Here is a 26,144-nt window from a genome sequence, read left to right on the forward strand (position 1 = left end):
CTTTCAGGCTTTCCATGTTCTCCATGGCAAATAAAATGGGAGAAGAAGGAAGCAGCAGCATTTCCACATCACCTCCTGTCTTCCGAGCACAGAGAAACCTGTCTGAAAGCAGTGACCTTAACTGCATTCCCTCTCCTGAGCCTGATTCTGTTTGATGTAGAGTAAGAGGAGAAAGGCCAGAAGTTGTGCCCGCATGTTGAAGAAACCTCCCATTCTGTTCAGGAACTCTGCAGGAATTTCAGACTCAACTGCATCATGTTTGCCAGTTCAAAGCCTTCAGCAACTGATCCCTCACTTGGAAAATATCAAAACTAACTTAATCTGACACAGTTATCAATGTAACTGAACCTGTCTGACAGCCTCTGTCCTGAGGGTTGCTACAGCTCCCTTGTACTCAAAAATGTCTCGAAAGAAACAGCAAGTGTTCCTTCTGAATATTATTCAGAGTGATAATTACTTGTTTTAAAAGGAAGCTTTTTTTTTTTTCTTTTTGTGCATTTTCATTGGGAATGATGCAATTCAGTGTTTCACACAGTAAATTTGTTTTATTATTTTGTACTGTAGTCAGTTTTAAATATTCCCTGTGTTAAGAAATGAAGTGAACTCTTGCACATAGTCTCCATGTAAGTGATCTAATTGTCATGTATTTTCAATTTACTTGTTATCATCTTGGGTCTGATCTGTGGGATAGTTCCAGTGATGAAGATCAAAACTGGCCTCCACTAGCTGAGGTTTCTTCTGTAGAAGATGTGTAGAATTCTTCACTTGGTGTGAAGAATTAAGTATTAATAGAGTAACATGAACATGGAAATGTCTGTAGTGCCAGCACTTGAGCCATAGGAGGTACAGGTTCAAGTTCCTGCTGTAATGAAAATGTACCTGGTTAAACACACAGGGAGTTGCTTTGTACCTCCACTGGTCCTCAAGATGGCTGTACTGAGCTGCCTTTAGCCCTCTTGATCCAAAGTGTCATGCCTGAAGTTTGCTGGAGATACACATACATCAGGCCCCAACAGGGAGATGTGTTCCTACCTCTTCTCACCGTTCCTTTGAGAATTCAGATTTCAGGACATCCAGCTGCTGCTGTAAGAAGGGTTCCCACCAGTGTCTATATTAATTAAATGGTTATTTTAATTAAATGTGTACTAATCAACACAATCTTTTGGAGTTGAGGGAAAACAGTCATCTCTAGGGGCTGGTGGTACCTAAATAGCAACTATGAGAACAGCAGGGGGTCCAAAATAGTGTGTTTACATGCAGAGTGGCAAACAAGCAACCTCCAGGCATCAGATACTGTGAATCTGAAGGTCATAAACATACAATTTGGAGGTGATGGTAGCAACTGTGTCCTTATCTCCCTGTCTCGTTGACATTGTCATCAGAGCTAGTCTCACTCTTTTACAATATGGTGGCTGGATTTAGGTCGTCATGTGTAGGTGTCATCTGCTTACAGTAGGCATCTGTAGGATAAATGTCAACATTTAAATTAGTCACCCTTGGTTGTCTTCACTGACAAACTCAGAAAAGATTGGTAGAGCATGACTACCTCATCCACAATAGTCATCTAAACCAGCCAGATATACTGCAACCTACAAGTTCCTAGATAGTTACATTGGAGATGTTTAAAGTCAGTGAGTGACACCCCAAATATCATCAAATGTTCTCAGAATGCCATTGAATTTTCTAAAGGCTTTCCAGAAGTTATTTTTTAATCACTGTGATGGACCTTTTATCAGATGGAATTTTTAAACAATATTGATTCTGTCTTTCAGCCAAAAGAGCATTTTTTTTTTCTTTCATAGTTGATTTAGAATCAAGTGTCAGGGAAATTCTAGCGATTGGCAGTACTGTAGTTAATCAGACTGTAACAGTGTTCCCTTTACAATATAGGGAAGGCTTGCAGTATGCTCACCAAAGCGTGGAAAGTCTCTCACATACCTTGGAATGGCAGAAGAAAGGAAGACACCACCATATATCTGTTATATAGTTATGGGCTTGATGACTACTATAATGTGTAAAAAGACATTTAATGGAGTTACTGAATTTAAAATGCTGCAGACTTGTGCCTTCCAAATTCTCTGAATCTTCAGTACAATTAGTCCAAAATAGGTTTGAAAACCTCAACAGATCAGATCTTCCCATCCACACTAGTGGTTGCATTTTGACATCAATTTTGCATCAATTTAAACAGTTAGTATCAGGCATAAGACTAGGTAGAATCAGTGCTTTAGTACTGGAATTCTTAAAGGAATAACTAAAATACACAATAACTTGAAAAGACATAAAATTTTTTGCAAAGCCTTAGGAAAATACATAATTAATCTTAAAGCACTTTAAAGTCTAACAGTTTAGAGGTTTGAAGCAGATGACCTGCAGAGCTCCTTTCCAATCTATACTGTTCTGTGATTCTTATTTACTAGTTTCAGCTTGCCTGACCTTACATTCAATGCAATTGTTATGAAATCGGTAAGTTATTTGGAATCTGTGACACTGCTCTCATTTAGAAAAGGAAGTGACTCTAAATTTTTATTTATAATTCTGCTGGTGTCTTTTTACCTTTAGACATTCCAGCTGAAGTTTAACTAGCTGTTGCATGCAAATTACACATTTTGTTGTAACAACATTTTGTTGTAATTAATCCATGTCTACAACAAATCTTCACAGCTTCTTGCATGCTGCCCTTCTTTTCTTGCTTTTGGCATTAGTGTAGCAGGTACATTCTGCCAGTTTAGAGCTGCAGGAGCATCTTTGTGCTGTAATTGTCTAGTCGTGGATGAACGTCTGCTTACACTCTGAGATGGCAGAAAACCAGTAGAGTTTCTACACCAAATTAAAGAATATTTGCTTTTCATTCTGGCACACTAACAGGACAGAAGCCAGTATAGAATTATTAAGGAACAGGGGTGTACAGGTACCATTCTGCTCCTTCACCACACATAATTACAACCAGTTGTATAAAGTTGTATTCCTTTCCCCAGGCTCTGTTCTCTGTTCTCAGTTGCACTGAGACAAATTCAGCTCAGAACATGTACAGTCCCCTCCCAGGATAGCCGCTATCAACAAGTGGTTGTGTGAGACTAGTTTTGCATGTGAGGTGCTCAGACAGCCCAGCAAGTCTGTACTGATTTTGAATTTAATAGGTGTTTAATAGAAAATGCTGCTAGTGTAGGAGGGTTTGAATATATAGAACAAAACCCAACTGATATAGCAGTGAACATCAAAGCAGGTTTGTCCTACAGTATGATTCATACCAGCTTATTTTGTGCTTATTTTGTAGATAAGTCTAATATTATTCTCAGTATTAATGGTAATAGTTGCACTTGATTACATCAAAACTGAAATTATTTTAAATGCAGATATATATATATATCATTCAATTCATTAAGATAGCTAAATGTATATGTACAAATGTATATGTAAAAATATGTATTTATGCTCTTTTCATACTTCACGGAGATAGATGTAATCAACAGACTTGAAAACAACTCAACTGAACCAACTACAGGACAGATTTCAGTTATCTCCCACAGGTGCGTGGTACCATTTGAGATGCCTTAGGCTATCTGAGACATGTGCACAGGGCTCTTAGGTCTGTCCCAGGATCTATAGGAGACTCATGCTTCTCTGGACTGTTGTAGAAGGGATTCTCAAAGGCATCCCAACTGACCCCAAATGCCTAGATTTATGCAGAAGAAATGTGTCTTTAGTTGGCCAGAATCACTCTTTTGATCATCCTTAATTCATTGGACCGCATACAGCTATTCTGTACTCTTTCTGATTCTCTGTGGTGACTGAGATACCTTTGTGACTGGCAGGTATAACTTAAGGTGGATGGATCACTTTCTAGACCATCATTTCGTGGCCAGGCAGCATGGCTTGGGGCACCCCACATGAAGGAAAATGGGTCAGGTTCTGTTGCCTCCATTCTTTTTTGAGAGCAAAATCTTGGAAAAATGTAAATCATATTTGAGTAAATGCCTCAATATTAATTTATAGCCTCTTCCGCTTATCTCCCTTTGAGTCAGTCATTGCCATGAAGCTGCTAAATGGATTTGGCTGAAGAAAGAGCAAGCTGGGTCAATGAAAGAGGGCTGTGACCACTGTGCTGGGAGGGTGGGATACAGCCCAGCAGCTGTTCCGCTGCTTCTCAGAGCCTCAGACCCTCATACCCCCAGGAATGGAGACCATGGCATTCTTGCACCTGACCTGAGGAAGGGATCTCCTCCTTTGGGTCTTAGTTCCTGCATATGGGAGGAAAGTGACTTCTGGCACTGATCTTCAATATGATTGGGGTAAGATACAGAAAAGAAGTGAGAACTTAGAGATTCAGGAGAAGGGGGAAAAGCAAAGGGGAAAAAGCAAAAGAATAGACGTCTGTGAGGCAGTTAATATAGATGTGCAAAGATGGTCATAGCAGTCATATGACAGTTACTCCTTTGGAATAAAACAAGTAAACTACTGGGGAGGCAGCCAACTGATACTCTGAGACTGCTTTCTCAGCCATCTGAGTTCTAGTCAACTCTCTGCTGTAGCATTTTCCCATCTATTTTGTTAAATTTTATTTTATGTCTGTGATATTTTATGACAGTCATTGGCAAGGTCACAGTCTCCTCTTCACCTCATCTGACCAGGTTTTCTTTGAGCAAAGCATTCTCTTGCAAAGAACAAGGCTTGGAAGTGGTGAGAGGATGTGGCAATTCCCCCCCGGTGGCTGCTGGCCACATGCCCTTGATGGGTCACAACGCTCCATTGCCATACTGGTTGTCAGCTGCATTGCTCATGCTTCTCAATTGTGAATCCCCTTGGTGGGGAACCTCAGCGGTTATTGACACTGGACAAGACATCTCAAAGGACTTGAGGGTCTCACTGCCAAGGGGAAATCTAAGTTTGGCAATCAAGAATAGGCTCCATGGAGTGACATTCCTAACTGCAGCAATGGGCTGTTTACTGAAGGTGAAAAGTAAATGTAGTGCATTAAAGAGACAGGGGGGCATGTAAGAGGAGCAACACTGGAAGACAGTAAAATATCCCAGGACAGCACTGGCACTGTTCACAGTCCTGAATGAGGAAAGGATGAAGATGAACTCCTGGAAAAACAGACATACACAGTATAACAAAGTAGACAGCATCCATCACACTCAGTCTCCCAATCTGTTCAGCCTCCAACATGTTACTTTGCAAAAAATCAAGACAAACAGTCTTTCCCCCCCCTTTTTTAAAAAAAACAACCCAGAAGTTGCTTTTTAAATTCAGCTGTAAAAAGAAGTCTGAGAAGGAGCTCCCAGCTTTACTCAAACAGGAATAAAACCAAACTCACCATTCTGGCCACAGAAACACAAACTGTTCACAGTATCTCATGAATGAGCTAAACATACTAGTAAAACAAGGGTGTAAAGTAAGTTTAATCACAGTGATTTATTGCAGTGTTGTGTGTCTTTCTCTCTTAGACCCCTGCACGCTTTGTAGTTACTGTGTCTTATGGGTAAGCATCATCTCATTTTCAGCTTTGCTTGCACTGTCAAGCTGTATATAAGAACTGGTTGCCCTCCACCTAAATTATAGTCAGCGGAAAGATCCAGACTCTTGCTGCTGTGATTCAGCAGTTTGATGTCTTAATGTCTACTTGAAGACAAAGTCATTCACTATCATTGATTATTTCCCTCCAGTAACTCTAATGAGTGTTTAGACTGTCTGAGGTAAGGAATTCATATCTATAATGTTGATACCTTGACTGAAGCTAAGGGCTGCTTTGCTACTTCACAGATGTCTGTATCTCATAGTATGAGTACCACCTCAGTAGTCGTAGATCATGGTCTGGAAGTGTTAAGCTCAACCCTGCACGCACACTCTTCTTCATGAGGGCCTGGAGCCCTGGGGGCTGAGAAAAGCACCAGCCACAGAAGATTTGGTGAAATGTAAACCATCTGAACATGACCCCACATGTGACTGGCAAAATCACAAGGGCATTAGAAGCTATGATTAATCCAACCTTGAACTGATTTGTGGCTTTGTGGTCTGAGCTCTGGCATGGAGCTGTTACACTGATGGCAATACTCTAGATCTGGACACCACTGCGGGGTCTAGTGGGGCCAAGGAGAATGATATGGCAGAAGACACTTGCGTTACTGCATATTACTGCATATTGCATATTATGCAATTACTATTGCGTATTCAAACAGTGCCTGCTAGCCTTTCCCTAGTGTGCCATTGAAAGGCTGACTGATGAAAACCAGGGTTGCTGGATGCCAAGCACGCTGTATCTATCATGTCAGTCTGAAAGACTGGCATTTGTACTTTCCTGCTCCCTGGTATATCATCACCTACCTAGAGAACAAACTGTCACTGAATAGTTCCCTAACCTCTCAGAAGGGGTTTTAGTGACTAGTACTAAAATACCAAGAGAATAACCATGACAGTACTTTGACAGCTTCGAGCCCCTCCTCTCTGAAGACTTAAAAGCACTTCACGAATGCATAAAGACCCAGACTGTCTCTGAGAAGGTCCTGTATCCAGCAGTAAGAAATGAACCATCTTATTCTATTTTCCAGGTGACATCCCTAATGATCAGAAAACAATTCAAGCTCTGTCAATATTATAAGAACGTTTGTTGTTTTATTCTTTTTGGTGGGTACAAAAACCACAGTTTCTTACACAGAACAAGATTATAAATAATATCTGTAACATGAGTGACCCGTAGTCTCTTTTGATTCTACACTGCAGACAGATGACGTACTCTAAACATTTTATCATTTTGTTTCTTGTATTAGACAGATGCAAGTCTGTGGAACACGGAATGATGGAACAGAATGAAGGTAACAGCAAACAAGAGGATGACCAACACCTTTTATAAAAAAAAAGTCTCTGAATTTTATTACAGTGATGGCATTTTATATCAATTATTGCAATGAATTGTTCCCTAAGATGGTTAGAAAAAAGAATTGTGTTGTCCTCTACCGAATTTACATCAGTTAAAAAGCAAGCATGTTTCAATATTCCTCTTTTTTCAAAGAAAATGTAAATAATTTCTTTATTTTTTCACAGGATTTACATATTTATTATTTTCTTATCACAGTTTAGTGATTCATTTCTACAGCTGAACAGCTGAATATTCTTCCATTGTATATATTGATGTTCTGGAGACACAGGTTAGCATGTGCATTGATTTCTATAGCTATTTTTCTCTCTTTGTCAAGACAAAGACCAAAATGTTGTCAATTCTGAGCATGTTCTTCACAGTTTAATGCGCTAAATTGGCAAGTCTTATTAGTTTTAAGTCCACTCAAGTGAAATTTGTTGCTGTTAATACACCCTTTCCAGCCCCCTCCCCCCAACAAAACTAAATTATGAATTTTCCTGATATAAAATCTGAGTTTGGGTTTCCGAGCTGAGCTCATGCACACATTGTTGCTGATGATGTCTGGCGCATTTGGACGTACTTCCCTTTCTCAGCCAAATTATTAGTTCATCAATGACGCTCCCATGTCGTTACAGTCTGTGCTGTGTTCCCATCAGTCACCAACACAGTTTGATTAAGGCACTCAATTATTTTTTTGGTTTTTATGGTAGGTCCGATGCAATTACAGCCAATCCTGAACTTTGTCTAATTGCAGTTCCAGTATGCATGGCCTTCGGGCAGTCGGGAGTCAATACGCGTCCGTTTTCTCCCACACTCCCTGTGATGGATAATCTGGCTTTGTTTCTTATGGCTTCAGAAAAGGTAAGCTAGATTTGAAAAAAAAAAGGAGAAAAGAGGGAAGTGTTAGGATGCTTCTGTCCTTCAACAAACCAGGACACAGCAAACACCAAAATATAAAATTCTAGACATCTGCATTTTTTCATGTTAACATTAAATATAATAATAGTAATCATTATAAATATTATACATAGCATTTAAGTCTACTGGGGAAAAATACTAGCAGTTCTGAGGGTAAATTTCATTACAACAAATCATTGATTTAAAGATAAAATCTGAATTTGATTAAGAAATTAACAGAAGAGGAAATACCTTCATCTAACCTTCTTCAAACTACAATCATATACAGTGAAATAAGAATCAAAATTTTTTATGAATCTGAAAGCATTAGCATCTGTGAATAAAGACTTTCAACTAGGGATGTCAAGATAAAATATAACTACTGACATTTTTTAATAAATTGCAATAGCTCTACCAGCTATCTCTGCTGTAATTCAATGGATCAATCTAAAGAAATTCTTACTTCTTTTCACAATGCACATATTTGTATCAGTAAATCTGAGAACTGTCCTCAAATCTTTTTTCACATATATATTTTCATAAAATTAGAGAAGGTGGGAACTTTCAAAGGAAATGCAGTTTACTGAGAGAAAAGACAATTTTCTGTAGTTTTTTACATTAGGTCTAAATTTCCACAAGAAGGTTTAAATTTTTGTTACCTCGGAATCTTTACTTTCAGGCAATTTGGAACAAAATATCTTGTTTAGGGACCAAATGACTCAAGCAAAAAGTCTTTTGTTAATAAGAAAAGACTTGTAGTTATGCCATCTAACTTTAGTCATCCAAAATCAGTAACCTAGTCTAGAAGAGCTCTCTCATGTGATGATAGAAAAAGCCAAGATGGCTAGTTTTGACTAAACAATTTCCAGATGACTAAAATCAGTGGAGGTGTCCAAGGTCAACCAATGCAGCAAGGACACCTGGAACAATAGGCATCTAAACTACACTACATTGAAACACATTTCAATGATACCATGTTAAGACATTAATTAGTGAGGAAATATGATTTCTAGTCAGCAGAATATATAGTCTGTGCAACTAACTCATGTAATTGGGTGTGCAGGGACGCAATCTGAAATACTGATTGGAAAAAGAGAGACAGGAGGGTGCATTCACATAGGAGCAAAGGGATAACAAACATCATAAAATAATTTTATTTGCCTTATTACTAATCTTTGCATTTAGAACTTTGTCCCTCTAAGCCCTGTTTCTCCTTCTGAGGTAGCAGTAAATTCCTGAGCTGGTGTTTGGTATGCTGAAGTTAATTTTACATGAGTATGTGTGTACAGAGATGAGGGAGATCAAAACTCCCAAATGTTTCTACTGTTTCTGGGTGCACTTGTATGAAAACACACCAGTCTACTATTGCATTGCTATCAGTAGCTCCTTCAAAAGAGTTCTCGAAAGTAGAGCTGCTGTTGTGGCACAGCTGGAGCTTGGATGTAAAAACAACTTTCTAAATCAATTACCCTTAAAACCTTAGTCCTCAGAAGCAGCTGAATTCAGGAAAAAGCATGGGCATTATGGCATTCCCCTTATGTTGAAAAGCCTTGGCTTTGATAATCATCAATTGCAATGTCCAAAGTTGCCCTTTGAGAAGTTTCCCTGTAGCCACAGTACTTTGTGACAGGGACCATTACCAAACGTATCTTGATTCAACAGCTAGATATAAAAAAGGAGGCAGAGGTAATAAAAGAGTGGGGACCTGGGCCCATACAGTACCAAAAACCTCAACTACTCCCCAGCAGCAAATCAAAATCTATGCATTTGCAAAGCACAGACACAATGCAATGTGGTGTATCTCCACATAGTGCATGTCTAGAGTCCCGTTGCAAATGGATGCCAAGGACTGGTAACTGCAGAAATGCACAGAACATGTTTTGGTCAATGGCAAGAAAAAACAAAGATGCTCTAGTTTTGGGGAGGGATGAGAGTCCAAACCAGATCAGGACGCAAACCTGGGTTGAAAATGGACAGCTTACTCCAGATGTGCTAAATTTCCCTGAAAGTCATCATTACGTACAAGCATCTCTCCATCACTTAGTTCAGCTATCTGTTCATGGCCATTCAGGGTTTGCTGCTGGGAAATCCAAGAGAGAGCTCAGATTTAAATGGGATATTCCAGTTATGTGTAATTGTGGGTTTGGTAGCTCAGTCTATACAGCTTTCTGGCCATTGACAACACACTCAGGACAGAAAGACAGTAAAAAGGGATCCACCAAACAAAAAAAATCAAATAAGAATAACAAACAATTTCTTAGCAGCCTTCCACAGAATAACAGAAAAAGCTGCAATATAACAACTCTTCTCACAGCAGAGATTAACAACAGCTCAGCAACACACCGCAGGAACAACCCAGACAGTTAACAAAGCCAGGAGAAGCAGGTCAAACTTGTACTCAGGAAGGTGCCATAAAGCCAAGTAACCAGGTAAGCTTCTGTGTTTTATTTTAAACTACATAGGTAGTATAAAATTACCTTATTACTATATAGGTAATAAGCCAGGCTAATACTTTGCTTAACAGTGCTCTTACAGTTTCAGATTTATGGCCTGGCTGTAGGAGCAGTTTTAGGAGTGGCTGGGATGAGAGGGAAAAATCTTGGCATTTACTGTGAATATTACCCAGATTGTGGAAGTCTCTGTGTGCTAAGTGTATGCAGTTAATAGCGATAATGTATTTTCAAATTTGTTATTAGTTTTGGTTAAATTAGTTGTGGAATTAATCATGTGAAAACACTGACTGCCCTGTTCCTGTTGGGAAATGGGAATTTAGGAAACTGATATCCTCAGTCTATATAATACAAATATCCTAGCCTGTGTGGGTTCTTTTGTTAGTCGGGTTCCTCTAGTGCCTGGGTCACACGGAGGTGTCTTTGGCATAAATATTTAAGATTAGCTTTTAATGAATTTTTTGATCTTGACTATGAAATTGGGACTATACAATCAAAGTAAATGCATTACACATTTACTGAGCCATCCTATAGCACTTTGCCTTTTTTTTGTAATTAATTTCATATTTTTTAATTGTTTTTTGTAGTTCTATAATCAATTTCACTAGTTATAAACAACAGCATGCAATGGGAGAGGAAGAGAAGGCAGCTGAACTGGAAGCTGGTTTATGAGCATCAAGGTGAAGGGGATGGAGAGGCGGTGGTGGTGGCCGGCTGGCTACTGGGAAAATCTCTTGTAAAGCTTGTGGGCTTGGGGTAAGGAGCCCAGGAGGGCTTTTCCCTAGAGCAGCTGGAGAGAAGGCTGTTAGGCTCCACACTATTCTCAGGGCATCAACTCAGTTAGTGTACTAAGGGCTTACTATTGATACACAAAAATGGAAAACTGCTGCCTAGGGGAAGAAGAAGGGATTGTGCCTTCCTTAAAGCAAACTTCCTTCCCTGCCTTCAACAGATGCAATGGTCTGTCATCCCTTCTGAATGTCTTCATCCCACACAGAGACTAGTTCTTTATCATACAAACTAGTCCATACGTACAGACTAGTCCTACATTTTCATTTTCTGCTGCTTCACAGGCGGGTGAATTTCCCTGAGGCAACTCGCTTTTGGCTGGATTAAATTAAAAGAAAATACATGTCAATGAATATTAATTGTCAAGCAGGTTATTTTACCTATTTTATATTAGTTTGAAACATATGCTATGAAAACCATTTGATGTTAGCTTGAAAAAGTCAATATGTTGGTTACTCATGCAGGTTAGAACTGTCAAGCATCCTTCCATGTTAGCAAGGTTTAGTCCCATTATGATCCCTTTACTCCTTGGATAAATAAACATATCAAAGGTTTTGAAATGCAGGACAGACATATTTCTGCAGATTTATGTGTAACCACATTGTGGGCTCTGTATTGCTACCAGCTAACAGGGGCTTATGACCAGCATGTGCATGAACAGCTGTCATAAGTCACTCTCTACAGAGCATGGTACACACATAACTCCTTGCTGCCTGTGTGGCTAAGGATGGCCAAATATTGCCAGGAGAGGACTGGACCTTGCCAGTCTCCCGCATATAAGCATCAGCGTTTTTATAAGATGCTCTCATGATGAAATTTCTTAGGTAAATATTACAGCAAATAAGTAGAAAGATGACTTTCAAAAGTCTATAGGTATTTGGTTTAAATCCTAGTTATTTTTTTTTGTGACATTTTAAAAGTCTTTAAGTTTTTAAGACTATATTTTTAAGAGAATATCAGAAGTTTTGACTGACCCAAAAATGTATTTTCAAAAAAATAAATGCAATGTAAACATGTTTTATAAATTTTTTTTTCCTGTAAGAATTTATCTGTTGCATCAAGTCCCACAAAAATTCAAAATTTAGGGGGAAGTACTAATGATCTTTCCTTAAAAATAAAACTCATCCCTAATTTTTGTTTTATGAAAACAGTAAGGCCAAAATAAATTCTACAAGTATAATCACAATGTTTGTTGCAATGGAATCACTGGGTGGGAACTCAGGGGACTGCCAAGTCATGCCATGTTTAGCATGCTAAGCCAGTTTGGGTCAGGTCAGTATTTGAAAGGAAGCCTTGGGCTTTTATTTGCTTTCTTTAAGACTATATTTTGGATGCATTGTGTCCTGTGAACTTGATAAGGAACATGCTTTCTAGCACTCTTAGTTTTATACCAGCCTGGGGACATTAATCTGTGGGCACATTACTAAAGAATTTAAAGGAAAAAGATCTCTTCACTTGCATTTTGCACAATTACTTGCACTTTGCACCATCACTTGCACAGGATTATTTCTTTCTAAGACCCTTATTACTGACAGTAAGCAGTGAATTTGGGAGATTAATACTAGCATCTGGAAGTCTCCTGATTCCCAGTTCACAGCAATGAAGACTAGCCTATACTCTTGGGGTCCCCCTGACACCTATTATGCCCCACAGTTTCAGTAGCGAACAAAGTGCACAGATAAGACTTCTTTTTTTTTTTTCACATGGGGAAATTAGGCAGCTCTGTTATAGTTGAAGTATTCCCAAGGTCATGATTTCTTGTACAACAGGGAATAGAACCAAACTACACAGTGACAGTATGTTTGGGATAGTTTCCCAGCCAGCGTATGCCAAGCCCCCTCCCTCGCCCCCCAAGAACCCACCTATTCCTTGCAGCGCTCCAGCTATTATGCTCAAACACCATTCTCTGCTCACTCTGTGTTTGTTCTGTACTGTATGGTTCGGTATTGTACCGGCTGTGCCTTTAGACTGTAAGCTCCTCGGGACAGGGACCTGTTATGTGTTTGGCACACTTCACCTATTGTACAGCGCCGTGTACTCCAGCGCTATATAAATAACAAATAAAAAATAATAATTGCATCTCCAGTTGTTTCCTCCAAAATTTTTTCTAGGTGGCAACATAAAAATATATATTCTTCATCTCCTTTCCCTAATTTTTTGGTTTCTTACTTCTATTATACCTATGGCTCAGTGATTTCAGGAAAATGTAGCTTAAGCTTTTTGTTAACAGAGGAGATGTGGCTTGCTATTTGCAAAGACAAGGGAGCTTTAGGTAGCACGAAAGGGCAGGGCCCTAGCTGCACCTTCACTTGTAAAGCAGCCAGTATAGCTTGAGAGCTATGTACAAGTTATATTTAGAAGCTCAATTTGCTGCTATGTGCCATTTCCAAAAGTCAGAGAGTTGATTTGACTTATGATTAGCTGGCAAGGTACTCACTGCACGGATGAGAACAAGTGCATTAGTAAACCATCCCTGCATGCCTACTCTAGGGAACTATGCAGGATGCAGCTCAGCAACATCAGCAGTTTAGTCTCCAAAATCACTGCATGAACATGTAAAATGCACTAGTCCTGAGCTAGGTAAGGGGGCATGTTACTGAAAGCTGAGGGCAATAATCAAGGTCTATTCACTGGTTAGTGAGTTTTTGTGGTTATTATAATGGGCAAAGATTGACCTGAAGCAGGATATTGTGAAAGAAATGGCACACAATTAGCAGAAGACATATATCAAAGGGAGGGTGAAGGAATAAGGTGGGGAGGAGGGACAGAAGGTAAAACAACATTTAGACTTCTTGTAACAGCGCCTTGTCTTCCATTAGGTTAATTATGGTTCAGTGACATTGCCTATCCTTGATTATAATGATATATTGCCTATCCTTGATTATAATGATTATTGATATAATCAATAAATTTTGATTATAATGAAGTCCCAGTAGGGCCAACATTGAGTAATAAAGGCTTGCAGAAATTTGTCACTAGCAGAGTGCAAACTTTTAGGAAAACAGACTGGCCAATCAACTAATTAAACGCTGGCCCTCTAAATATATATTTTACAATTTCAAATAACTGTCATCTTCCAACTGATTCGACAACAGTGAGTGTTAAAAATGTATTTCTTTATATTAAAAATTCCTTGTAATGCAGATGTCTATTAGCAACATAGAATAGTATACTGTACATCTGCAGCCAAAAAAACTGAACCACTTTGCACTGAAGTTTTCCAAAATATAAAGCTCTGTTCAGAAGCAAGCACCACTAGACAGACATGTCACAACACTGCGTTACAAAATGCATCACCCACTCACTGTAGTAGGCCCTAAGTCCTACCCCTAAATTTTAATACTTTCGGTTCCATATACGTTGTAACCTTCTCTATAAGTTGCTAAATTCTGGGTATTCTGCGAGGAAGTTGTGTTAAAAGTCTGTGCACTCTTTGCCACCTTCATTCGTTTCGCCTCTGCCCTGGACTTGTAACAGAACTCTATCAAAGCCACCAGCATTGCCAAGCCCAAGCCTCCAACCAGAATGTAGAAGACTCCAGCAACGTTGCTGAGACTCAAGGCACTCGTCTTGTCCTGGGGAAACAGAAGTGACACAGTTAACCCTGGAAAACAGCCCCCCAGGAGCACAAATTACATGTTAAAACATTGGAAATAGAAATAAATAACAATGTTTAGCTGAAATTAAATGACAGTTGTTTATATACTTCTCACAAAATTTGACCTATCTGGATCTGTAAAATATATTTTAAGTGCCTAGTTTTCCTGGTTGGCATGCAAAATATTAAAAGTATATTGCCAACATATCAGGGTGTCATTGCTTGCTTACGGCAAAGCATTACTTCCACGTAGTGGAGAATTAAATAATGACATGTCTAGCTCTTCTTTAGGGGACATTTTAGCAATGCATTTACGTAAAGCTTTTTTAAAGCCTTGGAAATCCATTTATAGCAGATAAGACTCTGCTTGATCTTTACAAAAAACAGTAACTGTATTTGTGGTAGGCATTGCTGTTAATTTAAAAGATCCAGACTGACTTTCTGATACTTAAATGACAGATGAAAATAACATGTGAGACTTAAGTTATTTCTTTGAATAGACACTTCCTTTGAAAGTGCACACTGTACCATACACATTGTGATATATTTGTCTCTTACCGATTACTGTATTTTGTTCTTATTTTATTATAGTTACAGTTCTGCAACATGCCCATGGACTACTAAGGCTCAGTAATCACATCATTTTAAATAGCAATTTTATGAAATCTTTCACATTATTCATATTTTAGACATAAATGCGAACTTTCTTTAGCAAATTCTTAAATATACAATTAAATAATTGTATAAATATTCACTTTCTTGGATGTATTGTAGTAAATAACTATTCTACATTTTTCTATACTGTTTAGTTATGAATTCTATTTTTTTATTTGAAATCCACAGTTCTCAAGGAACTGTCTCAAGATTGACTTTCATATACTACATCGTGCACCTTAAGATACTTATAAAGCTTTATTGTTATGCAGACTATATAATCTTTACCTAAAGTAAGGACAGAACTTAACTTCTGACTGTAACCTCTCAGAAATTTTAACTTAGAATGCAAAATATTTGGATGTTTAATTTAAAGAGGCACTATTTATTGTGTAATCAGTAGATTAGCACTGTAACAATTCCCATGGAGATATAGAACTATTTGGGTCTTTCAGCCAGGTTCTGCATTCTCTAAGTTCTCTAAGAGGACTCAAAATATCTTGGAGGTGACTGTGTTCCTCTGGTGGCAACTCCTAACATGGTGCTTGCAGACAAGGAGGAGGCAGGATTGAGAAAGACCTGACCTAAAGTATGTGGTGGGTTAAGCCATTCTCAGTTTCATTTACAGGTGCTCTGCCATCCTCTTAACTGGTTTTCACTCCTTTCTCCAAGGCAATTGCCAGAAAAAGCAAAATGTGTTGGAAGTTTGTTTCTGAGGCTAACTTTACCCACTGTACATCAGAGTAACCCTCAGACCATTCAGGCAGCAAGCAGTCACTCCCTGTCATGCTTTTCTTTTAGCTCTGGAGAGCACAGGCTGGCACAGAGACAAGCAGTGTGAAAAAAATTTAGACTCCCCAAATACAGGGCACTGCCTGTGGTGCTTTCCAGCCATCAGAAAATACCTGCTTCTGTGTTTGTCCTCAAATATTGCCCCATTCCCTGGAGCTGTCAGGATTAATGCTTGGGAATGGATGAGAGTAAACACTGGGAGCTCTAGAAAGCTATTAATTATCAAAGCCTTTCACTTCAAAGCTGAAGTTAAGTCTTCTTTGGCTCCTCAAGGAGCAAGGGATCTTCCCAAAGGCAGCCAGGCTCTGCCACCCCAGGCAGTGATGAAAGGCAACCCTTCCTGCTAGCTTTTCTCTTTCTCAGAAAACCCCAGAGGGATGCCAGATCCAAAAGGAGAGGTGTGAAGGGACATTTCCTTAGTAGTCAGTGGGGAATGTCCACTCCCCCGGAAAGAAAGAAACAACCAATGAAACCTGCCTCCCCTAAGACCCCAAACTGCCTTCTCTCTCTTCAACAGATGCCCTGAATATGTAGGAGAACATTTGGTGACTTATATCACTGAAGACTTTAAAAAGCAATAGTGCTTCTTTAAATTAAAGTGTGCCCCCCATCAAGACAGGGCGAAGCTGATTAATTTTGTGTCTACAGCTGCTTATTTTATTTCTAAGTCATTTTGTTTATTACTTCCTTTACTGCTTTGTGAACACAATAGTAGGTCCCGAACTGCAGCGACTGACCTTACTTCCAGAGTCCTTGGGTCCACATTCACCTTTATCGTACCACCATTTGTTTTTCAGCTTGTCTAAGACGCCTGCCTCACTGAGTTTCAAAACGGCAAGGTTTACAGGAGTTCTTCACGTGGAAAATAACATAAATAACATTATATATGTTATTTTATGTTATTCAAGTAAAACTACATAGAATCGCATTGCAAAGTGACAGAGCAGAGGCCACAGTGGGTGCTATGTCGTGTACTGTTGGCCCAGGTTTAGAGACAGACATATGACCGGGACCTGCTCCATCGCTTTAGGTAACAGGCACATACTGCTGGGGAAGATTTGTAAATAAATAGTATGCAATTACTGTGAACCCAAAACTATTGGCTTAAGACATATTAACAACATACCCTTCAGAGACATATATAATACAACTGGATATATGGCTTAAGAAACATATGCATTTGTGTTCCTTGCTTTCAATCTATTTTTAGTTTGCATGCATAGAAACTAATAATATGACTTGGCTATAGCTATTTCATTTACTGCCCTCAAAATTATCCTGGAAAGAGAAAGGAGATGCTTCGTGCAGTTTCCTGCCCACTATAACCACTTGGCACAGACCTGTAATTAGGAGGTCTACAAGCAGGGAACTTTGGGGGAGAGCTGTGATGGCCTTATTCTCAGCTAAGAAGAACATGACAGTCAATCTTTTATTTTAATTTCCTGTTTCAACATATTCAAATTCAAAGATTTTCCTTAAATCTCACTTATTCACATAAATCTTTCAAGGGTCCCAAGCTGATGATAAATTGCTACTTGGAATATCTTCTCTTACTAGTGGTATTTGCTGCTGGGTGATGTAACAGAGTTTAATATTGAGATGAAACCTAATCTGATGCCTCAGAGTCATGAACCACTATGGGTTTGTACTGAAGTTACTTAATAGTAAATAATCTTAGTGAATAATCTCAGAATATTATGTTAATGCCCCACTTCAAGCAGGTGTACCAATTTATTTTCTAAAAATCTAGGAAATTATTAACAGACCTATTGTATGTACTTTCCACTTTGAATAACTGGCTGACCAATTCTTAATGTGGTAGGCATATGGATATCTATTTATGTGCAGGTGTGCATGAACATACAATATATATCAGAGAAGCAGGTAGATAAACAGAAATAGCATGTGATAGATACCCTTCTGGTGATAAGACATAAGACCTGAGCCTGTGTTTCCCAGCAGATTACTACGGGAAAATTAATCTCTCATAATACACTATAATCCATGCATTGCTAAAATGTTCACTCATGAATTCAAGGCTTAATAAGTGCTTGCAGTGCAAGCATTAATTTGTATAGTGTAACTGAGCCTACTAAAATATTTACTATGAAAGAGAAAAGGGCTTGCAACACTCTGTAACTTATTTAACTGGAAATCCCCAAATGCTCATGTATTTGTGCAGGTTTGTATATATCCATTTAATACACAAATAACATCTCTTGAACCTCATATGCTACTTATAGCTTTAGGGAACCCAACTTTTAATACATTCTGATTACTATCTGTATACATACATAAAGGGGGGAATTCACCTCACTTCAGTTTTTCTGCCCTTAAGTTATACCCCAAAACTCGGCTGCCTCTCTAGGTCTCCCTCCAATTAAAAGAAAAAGATAGGTACCTTCAAAATGTGGGATTAGATACCAGTTTTAACAAAGGATGAAACATGCTGTTGAAATGCCCATCTTTCCTCTTATAATACTGAGGAAGCCTTGGTGCCTTGGAGAAATGACAATTTTTGACTGCCACTGTTGAATGAGAAGATTCTCAGCTACTCTCAATGATCCCTTTATGTAAGGAAAATGCTTCATCCGCTTTCCAGAGCCTACACATTCAGTTCATATGGAACACTCTGCTTCTGTAACTTGATCTTTGCCAGTATTCAAGCTTACATTTTGTCTTCAGGCTCCCTGGCAGGTTGTGCAGGTTGATAGTGCAGTATGAGAGTCCCACAGCTGTGGAATGAGTGGGTAGCAGTTTCAGATGCCGGCAAGTTGCCTGACAACATGATCCTATGTTTGCTTCTAGTACAAGCGTGAAATAATTAATATTATTTGGGTAGCCATCATCTGTAACATGCCATGTATGGGCACTGGGCCACATTTTGGTGCTTCTAAATCCCCACAGTGTAACAGGGTTGGTTACGACAAAGATAAGGGACACCCAGGTACTGTTCTCACATGGAAAATCAGAAGCCTTTGGAGTTGTTGCAGATAAGATAAATAAAGTGATAATTAGGACTTGATATGGGCTATCAAGACCAGCGGCAATCTGGAGCAAGTCAGAAAACAGATGTCTCCCAGTCCTTTGCTTGTTTTTTCAATGCTAACAGTTTAGGAATATAAAGACTGATACAGGCAGGGACTTTTTCTTCTTTGCAGAGCGACATACTTAAGTTATATACAGAGGATAAATACAGCATCTAGAATTAAAATTACCCCTCAAGTTCAGTCTTTTACACTTAATATTACAATGTAAAATGACTGTAGATTTTTTAAATTGTTTAGTGATTCCTGAATTACTAATGTTGGGCTTAATCTTCAACTGGAGTAGTTTTTCCAACGTACATATGCCTAGAATCTCTGCTGTTATATATAAACAGGATCCATATGCCTCAAATTCATGCAAGGATAATGTATGCAAAATAATAACTAAAATTACTCTTTATATATGGAGAAAAATTTGTCCCATGTAGCCACAGTGCAAAAGTGTTGTGTGGCAGCACAGGAGACTGTTCTTCATCCATGTGCTGAAGTCAGTGATGATGCAGCATGACCTGGGCGTGAGGACACTGGTTTTCTATGTTTTCATCATGTTCTCAGCCTTACTACCTCCTTTCTCATCTTTTTACTCATTTCTGCCGATCTCTGTCATCAATCACTTGCTATTGGAAGCACTGGGTTTCAAGTGGCTCTGGCTGGATCTTGTGCCAGCAACATCAGTGAAATCACAGTGCTTTAAAATGGCATTAATGAAGTTCTAAGGTAGTTGTGTTCATGACAACAAATGAGCAATTAGAGCATTTAAATTACAATGCTGAGCAATTCTGAAGCCAATGCAGAATTTTGGTAGACTGGGATTTTAAAAATTCAATCACAAGTATGCTTTTGGAGCATTTTCATTATCCACTCATGGCTGAGCCATTAATTAAGTGTAAGGTCAGTCTCATTCACTGAATGAAAAACAAGGACCGCCATGTTCTCCTGAGGGCTGCCAGCAGAAAATGGAGGAGATCTACATCAGCACAGCTTCCTTCCACTCACACTTTCGTAAATACAGTTGGAGCAGACTGGCAGAAACTGGGTTTAAGTACCACCCCATGCATAACATGAAAAGATGATTGCCTCAATTAAGATCTGACGTAATACTTTCAAAAGCATTCAAAGGACTTGGGGACCTCGGTTTTCTCTTCAAATGTGACTTAATTACTGAGATCACTAAACCACAGAGTGGTTCACAGAGGGCAGATCTCTGAACTGTCTTTCTGAATTTCGGAAGATTGTTCCTTAAAGGAAACAACAACAAATCAGGAGGCTAGAGATGACCTTTTAAGAGCACAGAATGGAGGTAGGAGAAATCTTATTTTTCAGAGCAACACAAGGCTTTGGAGAACTGTTGAGCTCCTACAAATCTCCCCTATTTCTATAGTCCTCTATACTATCATGAAGGGCTATTCTGACTAATGAATCTCAAATATTAACAGCACAGTTATCAGTCAAGTCTGAGGTCCTGTATTTCAGGACAAGAGGACGTTCTTATTCTTGTTCATGACAGTAGGGAGCCCTATAGTTTGGACTGGAGCTGCTAACAAAGCTCAGGGTTTGTTCTTTTTAAATTCATATAGTGAAAGGAAATACTAGCTAGAGATGTTTAAGAGCTTAGTTCAGGAATTGTTCATTTACAACAACAGTGCATGATGTCCTGGTTATTCCACTAATGATCATTTGCTAGCATATAAAATTAAAATATTTAGAGCTCCATTAATTCAGTAGAAAGTGTCTTATTGACTTTAATTGATCAGATTGTACAAGACTGCTCCTGAACAAGGAAATGGATTTTGTAGATGATAAATGGCTAACTAACACTTTGACAAATCAGAGCAGCTGTAGTTTAAAAATTAAGACCAGATGCTGCTGCAATGCAGAATCTGAGAAGCATGGTAATGCCCGCTCATCTTCATGCTGTGGTGGTTCTATGAACATGGTCACTGCAGTGGCAGACAGACCCAGGGCTGCCAAGGAGCACTGGTACTGCCTACTCAGTTGTGCCTGGGAAAAACTGTGGCAAGAAACAGGCCTGAGGTCAGAATGCTCCTGGCAGGCTGTGTACAGTCACAGGACCACAGGTTGAGCTCCATCATGTTCAACATCCTTTTCCAGCACTGTCTTGCCCACCACTTCTATTGCATCCTGAACTGCCTGTGGCAGCTATTGCTCATTTCCATTGGCATTGTGCTCCCTCCTCCCTCCTGCATTCATAGGTCCTCCCTGTTTCTCCATGGACCACTCTCCTGGCCTTTCTGTTCTACTTTTTTCTTCCACTTCTTTTTCTGTCACTTGCCATCACTTCAAACTTGCTCCTTCAGAATTTCAGCCCTGCCCATCCCTCTACCATGAGCTGCTCCCCTTCTGCTCCATGACCCAAAGCACTAGTGGGTGGTAATTGGGGAAAGTAATTTTTAAGCATCCTGAGTTTCCTACCTAGCTTTTATCTCACCTCACAACCACAGGAGGTTTGTGAGGAGTGTATTCTAAGAAAATTGAGGTATTTTAATGATATGAATCCCTGCCTGCGACATTAAAAAAAAAAAAATAATAAAAAGCTCTCCCTCAATAATCCAAAATTCAGGCTTGTGTGGAGCATGTAATAGTAGCACATGGAAGATTTATGGTTCACTTGTCAATTTTCTCACAAGAGATTGGTGTCTGCTCCACTTGCAGGTAAGTGCCATCAGGTCTAATATGCCTAAGGACTTTGGAAGTGAAAATAGAGACCATTTTTGAAACTGTGACTGCTGGCAAGCAGAGCGGTGGGGGGAAAGCAGGCAGAGTAGCAGGACTGAAGACAAAGTGAAGAGGATTAGGAGAGCAGTTCTGGGTGAGTGCAGAACAGCCCAAGGGATGGTCCCTGAGGCCAGGACACAGCATGAAAGAGCAGGAGGACTAAAGAAGGAGAGAAAATAGTAAGAAAAAACTATGTGTAGGCAACTGTAAAAAAAACTGTAAAGAAAAGTTACCTGTGCAGCATTCTCTTATATATTGTTTACACACAAGCACATAAATAAATATGATTACATGCTGCATGGCACAGAAGGCATACTTTTAATAGCTTCATCCTCCTCCACTTCACCATCTTCCACATCTTTGCTTCTTTTCAGCACAAGGCAGTTTCCCAAAAGGAAGCTGTGTGGAGGCAAGGAAATAGTGGCACTGGCCATATGGAAGATATGGAAATGCAGGAAGACTCAGAAGCTGTCAGCACCTCAGCCTAAAATTCCTGACTGACAAATTCTGCCTAGGGAGCCACCATGGATTTCAGTTTGCTGGTAAGATAGCAAGAAATGTCAGTGTGAAGATATTTTAGCTGAAAATTGTCCTCCTATTTTGGATACCTATGTGAAAATTGTGATTTGTACCACTCTTGTTTGTGTTAATAGTGGATCCTGAGCCTGGACCATGCATTAGATTACTGCTACAAGGCAGTCACACTGATGTTCACCCTTTTCCTGTACTGTCACTGAAAAATATTTTGGGTAGTACCATATAGTAGGAAAAAAGTCTGGGCTGTAATTTGGTCCTGAAGGTTTTGAACTGCTTGCTCACAAGAGCAAGCTTGGAAAAGTCTCATCATGATTTCAGAAGATGCAGGTTTCTAAAAACCGGTGATCTCACAGCAGAGGCTGTTTACAACTTCCCCTTGAGGCGCTTAAACAAATGCAAATATTTTTGCTTTGACAGTAATTGCATACACCTAGATTTCAACTGCAAGTACCAGCAGTGCTGTGCTACTGATGAAGCTGTTTCATCGCAGGTAAAACCCCAGCAGATGCACCAATTACTTTACATACTGTTTACCCGCTTTTGGTGACATTGAGGCTAACCTTGGAGTCACCTCCCCCGCTGCCACATTCTCCTTTGTCGTACCACCATTTGTTTTTCAATTTGTCCAAGAGGCCTTGTTCATTCAGTTTTAAAACTGCGAGGTTAACAGCATTTCTTGAAACGATAAAACATATTTTGTAAGAAACTGCACAGCTGTTAAGATGTTAGAAGGAATGAGGACTTAAGCTGTTTATAAGCTTGACCCACACACTAAATAAACCTCTCATTTCCATATTCAAAGCCCTTGGCTGCACAAATAAATGTGGTTACTTTCAAATGTGAAAAATGTGTTTCCAGAGTAGAAATGATTTTCAGAATGGCTTGGATTTTAACAAGAAAATTCTATCAACCAACCAAAACTATTTTTGCAAAATGATGATAAAACTCTGCCTGGAATTATAAACTATTTACATAGATTTATTTGAATCTGTATTTAGAATATATATATACACTTATATATTTGGCCAGTGTGGGTCCAGGCTGATTTTTCAAGCAGATGGGAAAATGTGTTCCCATATACTAGAGAGCAAGATCCAGGGAGCCTGTGCTAGATGTTGCCAATCACTGTATCACATACAGTTTTGACACATAGCACTTCAGAGTGATCCCGCACAAGTGACGGGCTAAGGCTCCAGAAACGGGCAGTGTGAGGCAGAGCTGAAGCGGAGTGCTAAGAGCTGTCACACTGACTCTGATGCCGTCTACAGCCAGTCAATAGAAAACAATGTACAAAAGGTGCCAGGAGACCTGCCCATCTGAAGCTTCATCACCTGCTGTAGGCACATCCATACATTTAGGATGTAGGCTCTAGAGTCCTGCTCCCTTTGCATAGTAAAGGCTTACCTGAAACGCAGGACCTGGGGTCTAGCTTACTGCTGTGACTCCAGGGATTGCCCTGCTACCCTGGGAGAGCACCCCATGTCCCAGTCTGAAGGGTGCCCAGGGAAGGAATGTAGTGGTGAAGGCCTTCCTCTGAGGAAACCAGGGGCAGTGCAGCCAACAATGCTGAGATAGAAGTAGGTAGTTGGGACATCCTAAGGCCTTTGCCCTGGAGGATTTATACACGTTATGCTACCACTGGATGAAAGATAAATCCTGCATTGCTAGCAGCACAGTGGTGTAGGCACAACAGATTGCAAGGGGCTCTGTGAACCTGGTGTCCTTCACCTCATGTTTTTCCAGATGAAAGAAATACCTGAGGCTTTGTATCTGTGCAGGCAGACGGGGGTTGCCAACAAAAAGGCTAAAGAACAGAATCACGTCTTCTGCATGAATTCGAGGTTGCTGGGAGTGCACCTAAACTCAGGCAAGAAAGGGGCACAGCTGGTCCTAGGATGGAATTGCTTCTGTGCACGCTCAGAGGTTTTCCTTTAGGTGTCCAGTAAGCATTAAGATTGGATGACAGAACAGACAGTATACATATCTATATACAAACCCAAATGGAAGGCATCTGGATTTATGATAGGAACTACAGTCACTACAGACATTTTAAGATCGGTTGATAACTAATCTTCCAAGGCATTTATGCAACCTTCATCACCTCCTGAGGAACCTTTGCACTTGTTGAAGTGTACGACTTTCTATCTTTATCACTAAGATCCTTAATAGTCATATATCCTAATGGCACACAACTACATAGGAATTTATGCAAAACTCATAATGAACTTTTTTTCCGACTTTTCATGTTCAGAGTCCCTTGTGCATCCATGCCTATCAGATATGTACACTTTCTGGTGGGTGTCTGTGCAGGCTTCCTGCAGAGGCATGTGGAGCAGTGGCATCATGTCCTTGAAGCACCAGTCATCTCCAAAGGGAAAGTATCTGAGAGGTGCCAGTAGGTCAACTGCTGCTCTTCAGGGACAACATGTGGTTGGGAAAGATGGAGCTTCTCTCTCTGAATTTTTTGATGCTGTCGAGATCTGTTTCAGGCCTGAGTGGGAATTGTCAAGACCTATGTCTGTCAATGGCATCTTCCCCTTATCGATTATGAGAGGATGCAACACTTTCAAAGCACTCAGAGAAGGGTTGGTGAAGAGAGATCCTCTGGTGGCAGGGCTCCATCAGATCTTACGGCACTGGGAACCACTGGGGCTTGTGACTCACCCTCTCTAGAGACATCTGGTCTCTGGTCCCTGAGGGTCCCCCCTGGTCTTAGAATAGAAATTTTTCTCTCACTCATCAGGAGAGAGATCTTCCTGGCAGACAGCTTATGGAGTGTTCCTTACTCCATTTGTGGGACAAGTGTCAGCTTCAGGACATAACTGTCTTCTGGTAACAGCTTTTCATAGAGCTCTTTCTAGAAGTGAGACCGGTCTTTGCTGGCTGGTCATGAGGTTTGGAAAATGCTTGTCTGTATATCTGACTTTACCTAGCTTTTCAGTAGTTACATTTATACAAGATTTTCAATACAGATAGTGTAATTGCTTGTCTGTCCCTGAAAGTGAAAATGAGAGCTGTAGGCTGTAGTGGGAGTGATAACATACTGCTTTTTGTGGATAAATCTTTAAGAAGAATTTATCAGCCAGGCTGACAAATTTGATTCTGAGTAAGTGCTTTAATTATGATTCACACTCCAGAGGGAGAGGAGCAATTGCAAAATCAGAATGAAATTGTTCATTTGTCTCTTTTGTTCTTGGAGGCAGTTGCTTTTGAACCAGTCGTGTGCTACAGATTTTTCCTACTCAGATTTAAGTTACAAAGCCTATGCTTTTGGCCTGTTTGCCCCATTCAGAAGGGTAACTGCAGCCAGCCTTGCCACTTTACAGACAAATTTCTAGTATACTAAATGTAAATTTTACCTTTGTAAGGATATTGGGATTGAGCTACAGATGAAAGATGATCCTAGAAACACTATTTCTTTGACATTGAGAAACAATACTTGTTCTGAAAATGGCTTAGATATACAGCTTGAGCCTGCTGTCTACATAGTCAATGTTAAAACTCCTTCCTTCAACAGGAAACAAACCAAGGTCTAATTTAATGCTGCTATGTCTAATTGTCACTCTGGGTAGCAATAACAAACAGCTGCTTTTACAGTGCTACAGATGCAGGTAGGAGTAATCACTCCCATGAAAAGTGAAATGTATCCCAAGGAATATCACTAACTCTCAATTGAAAAAGCCGCTTAAGCTTGGTGTTATTTTGAAGCAGATGTGAAGTGCTATTAATCAGTCGATCTGTAAAAGCATCTTCATACTATTTCCTCTAAGCTGCAGTCTCTCAAGTAT

General features: G+C 39.7%; 1 protein-coding gene across 2 annotated transcripts in view; it reads right to left on the reverse strand.

Moving 5' to 3' along the window:
• Positions 1-7,557: 7,557 nt before the first annotated feature.
• Positions 7,558-26,144, reverse strand: part of GRIA4 (glutamate ionotropic receptor AMPA type subunit 4) — a gene marked incomplete at its 3' end in the record, with an annotated part of 229,397 nt that continues 210,810 nt past the window's right edge. Inside the window, exons 14-16 of one of the 2 annotated variants that reach the window (XM_080612922.1) lie at positions 16,774-16,888; positions 14,433-14,567; positions 7,558-7,722 (exon numbers count right to left, since the gene is read on the reverse strand). In XM_080612922.1, coding sequence (XP_080469048.1) covers positions 7,558-7,722; positions 14,433-14,567; positions 16,774-16,888 — 415 coding nt within the window. Of the gene's footprint in view, positions 7,723-14,432; positions 14,568-16,773; positions 16,889-22,916; positions 23,032-26,144 lie in introns of both variants that reach the window. The other variant, XM_080612923.1, reaches the window with a different exon arrangement.

This window comes from Psittacula echo, assembly GCF_963264785.1.
Source record: "Psittacula echo genome assembly, chromosome: 3".
Taxonomy (NCBI): domain Eukaryota; kingdom Metazoa; phylum Chordata; class Aves; order Psittaciformes; family Psittacidae; genus Psittacula; species Psittacula echo.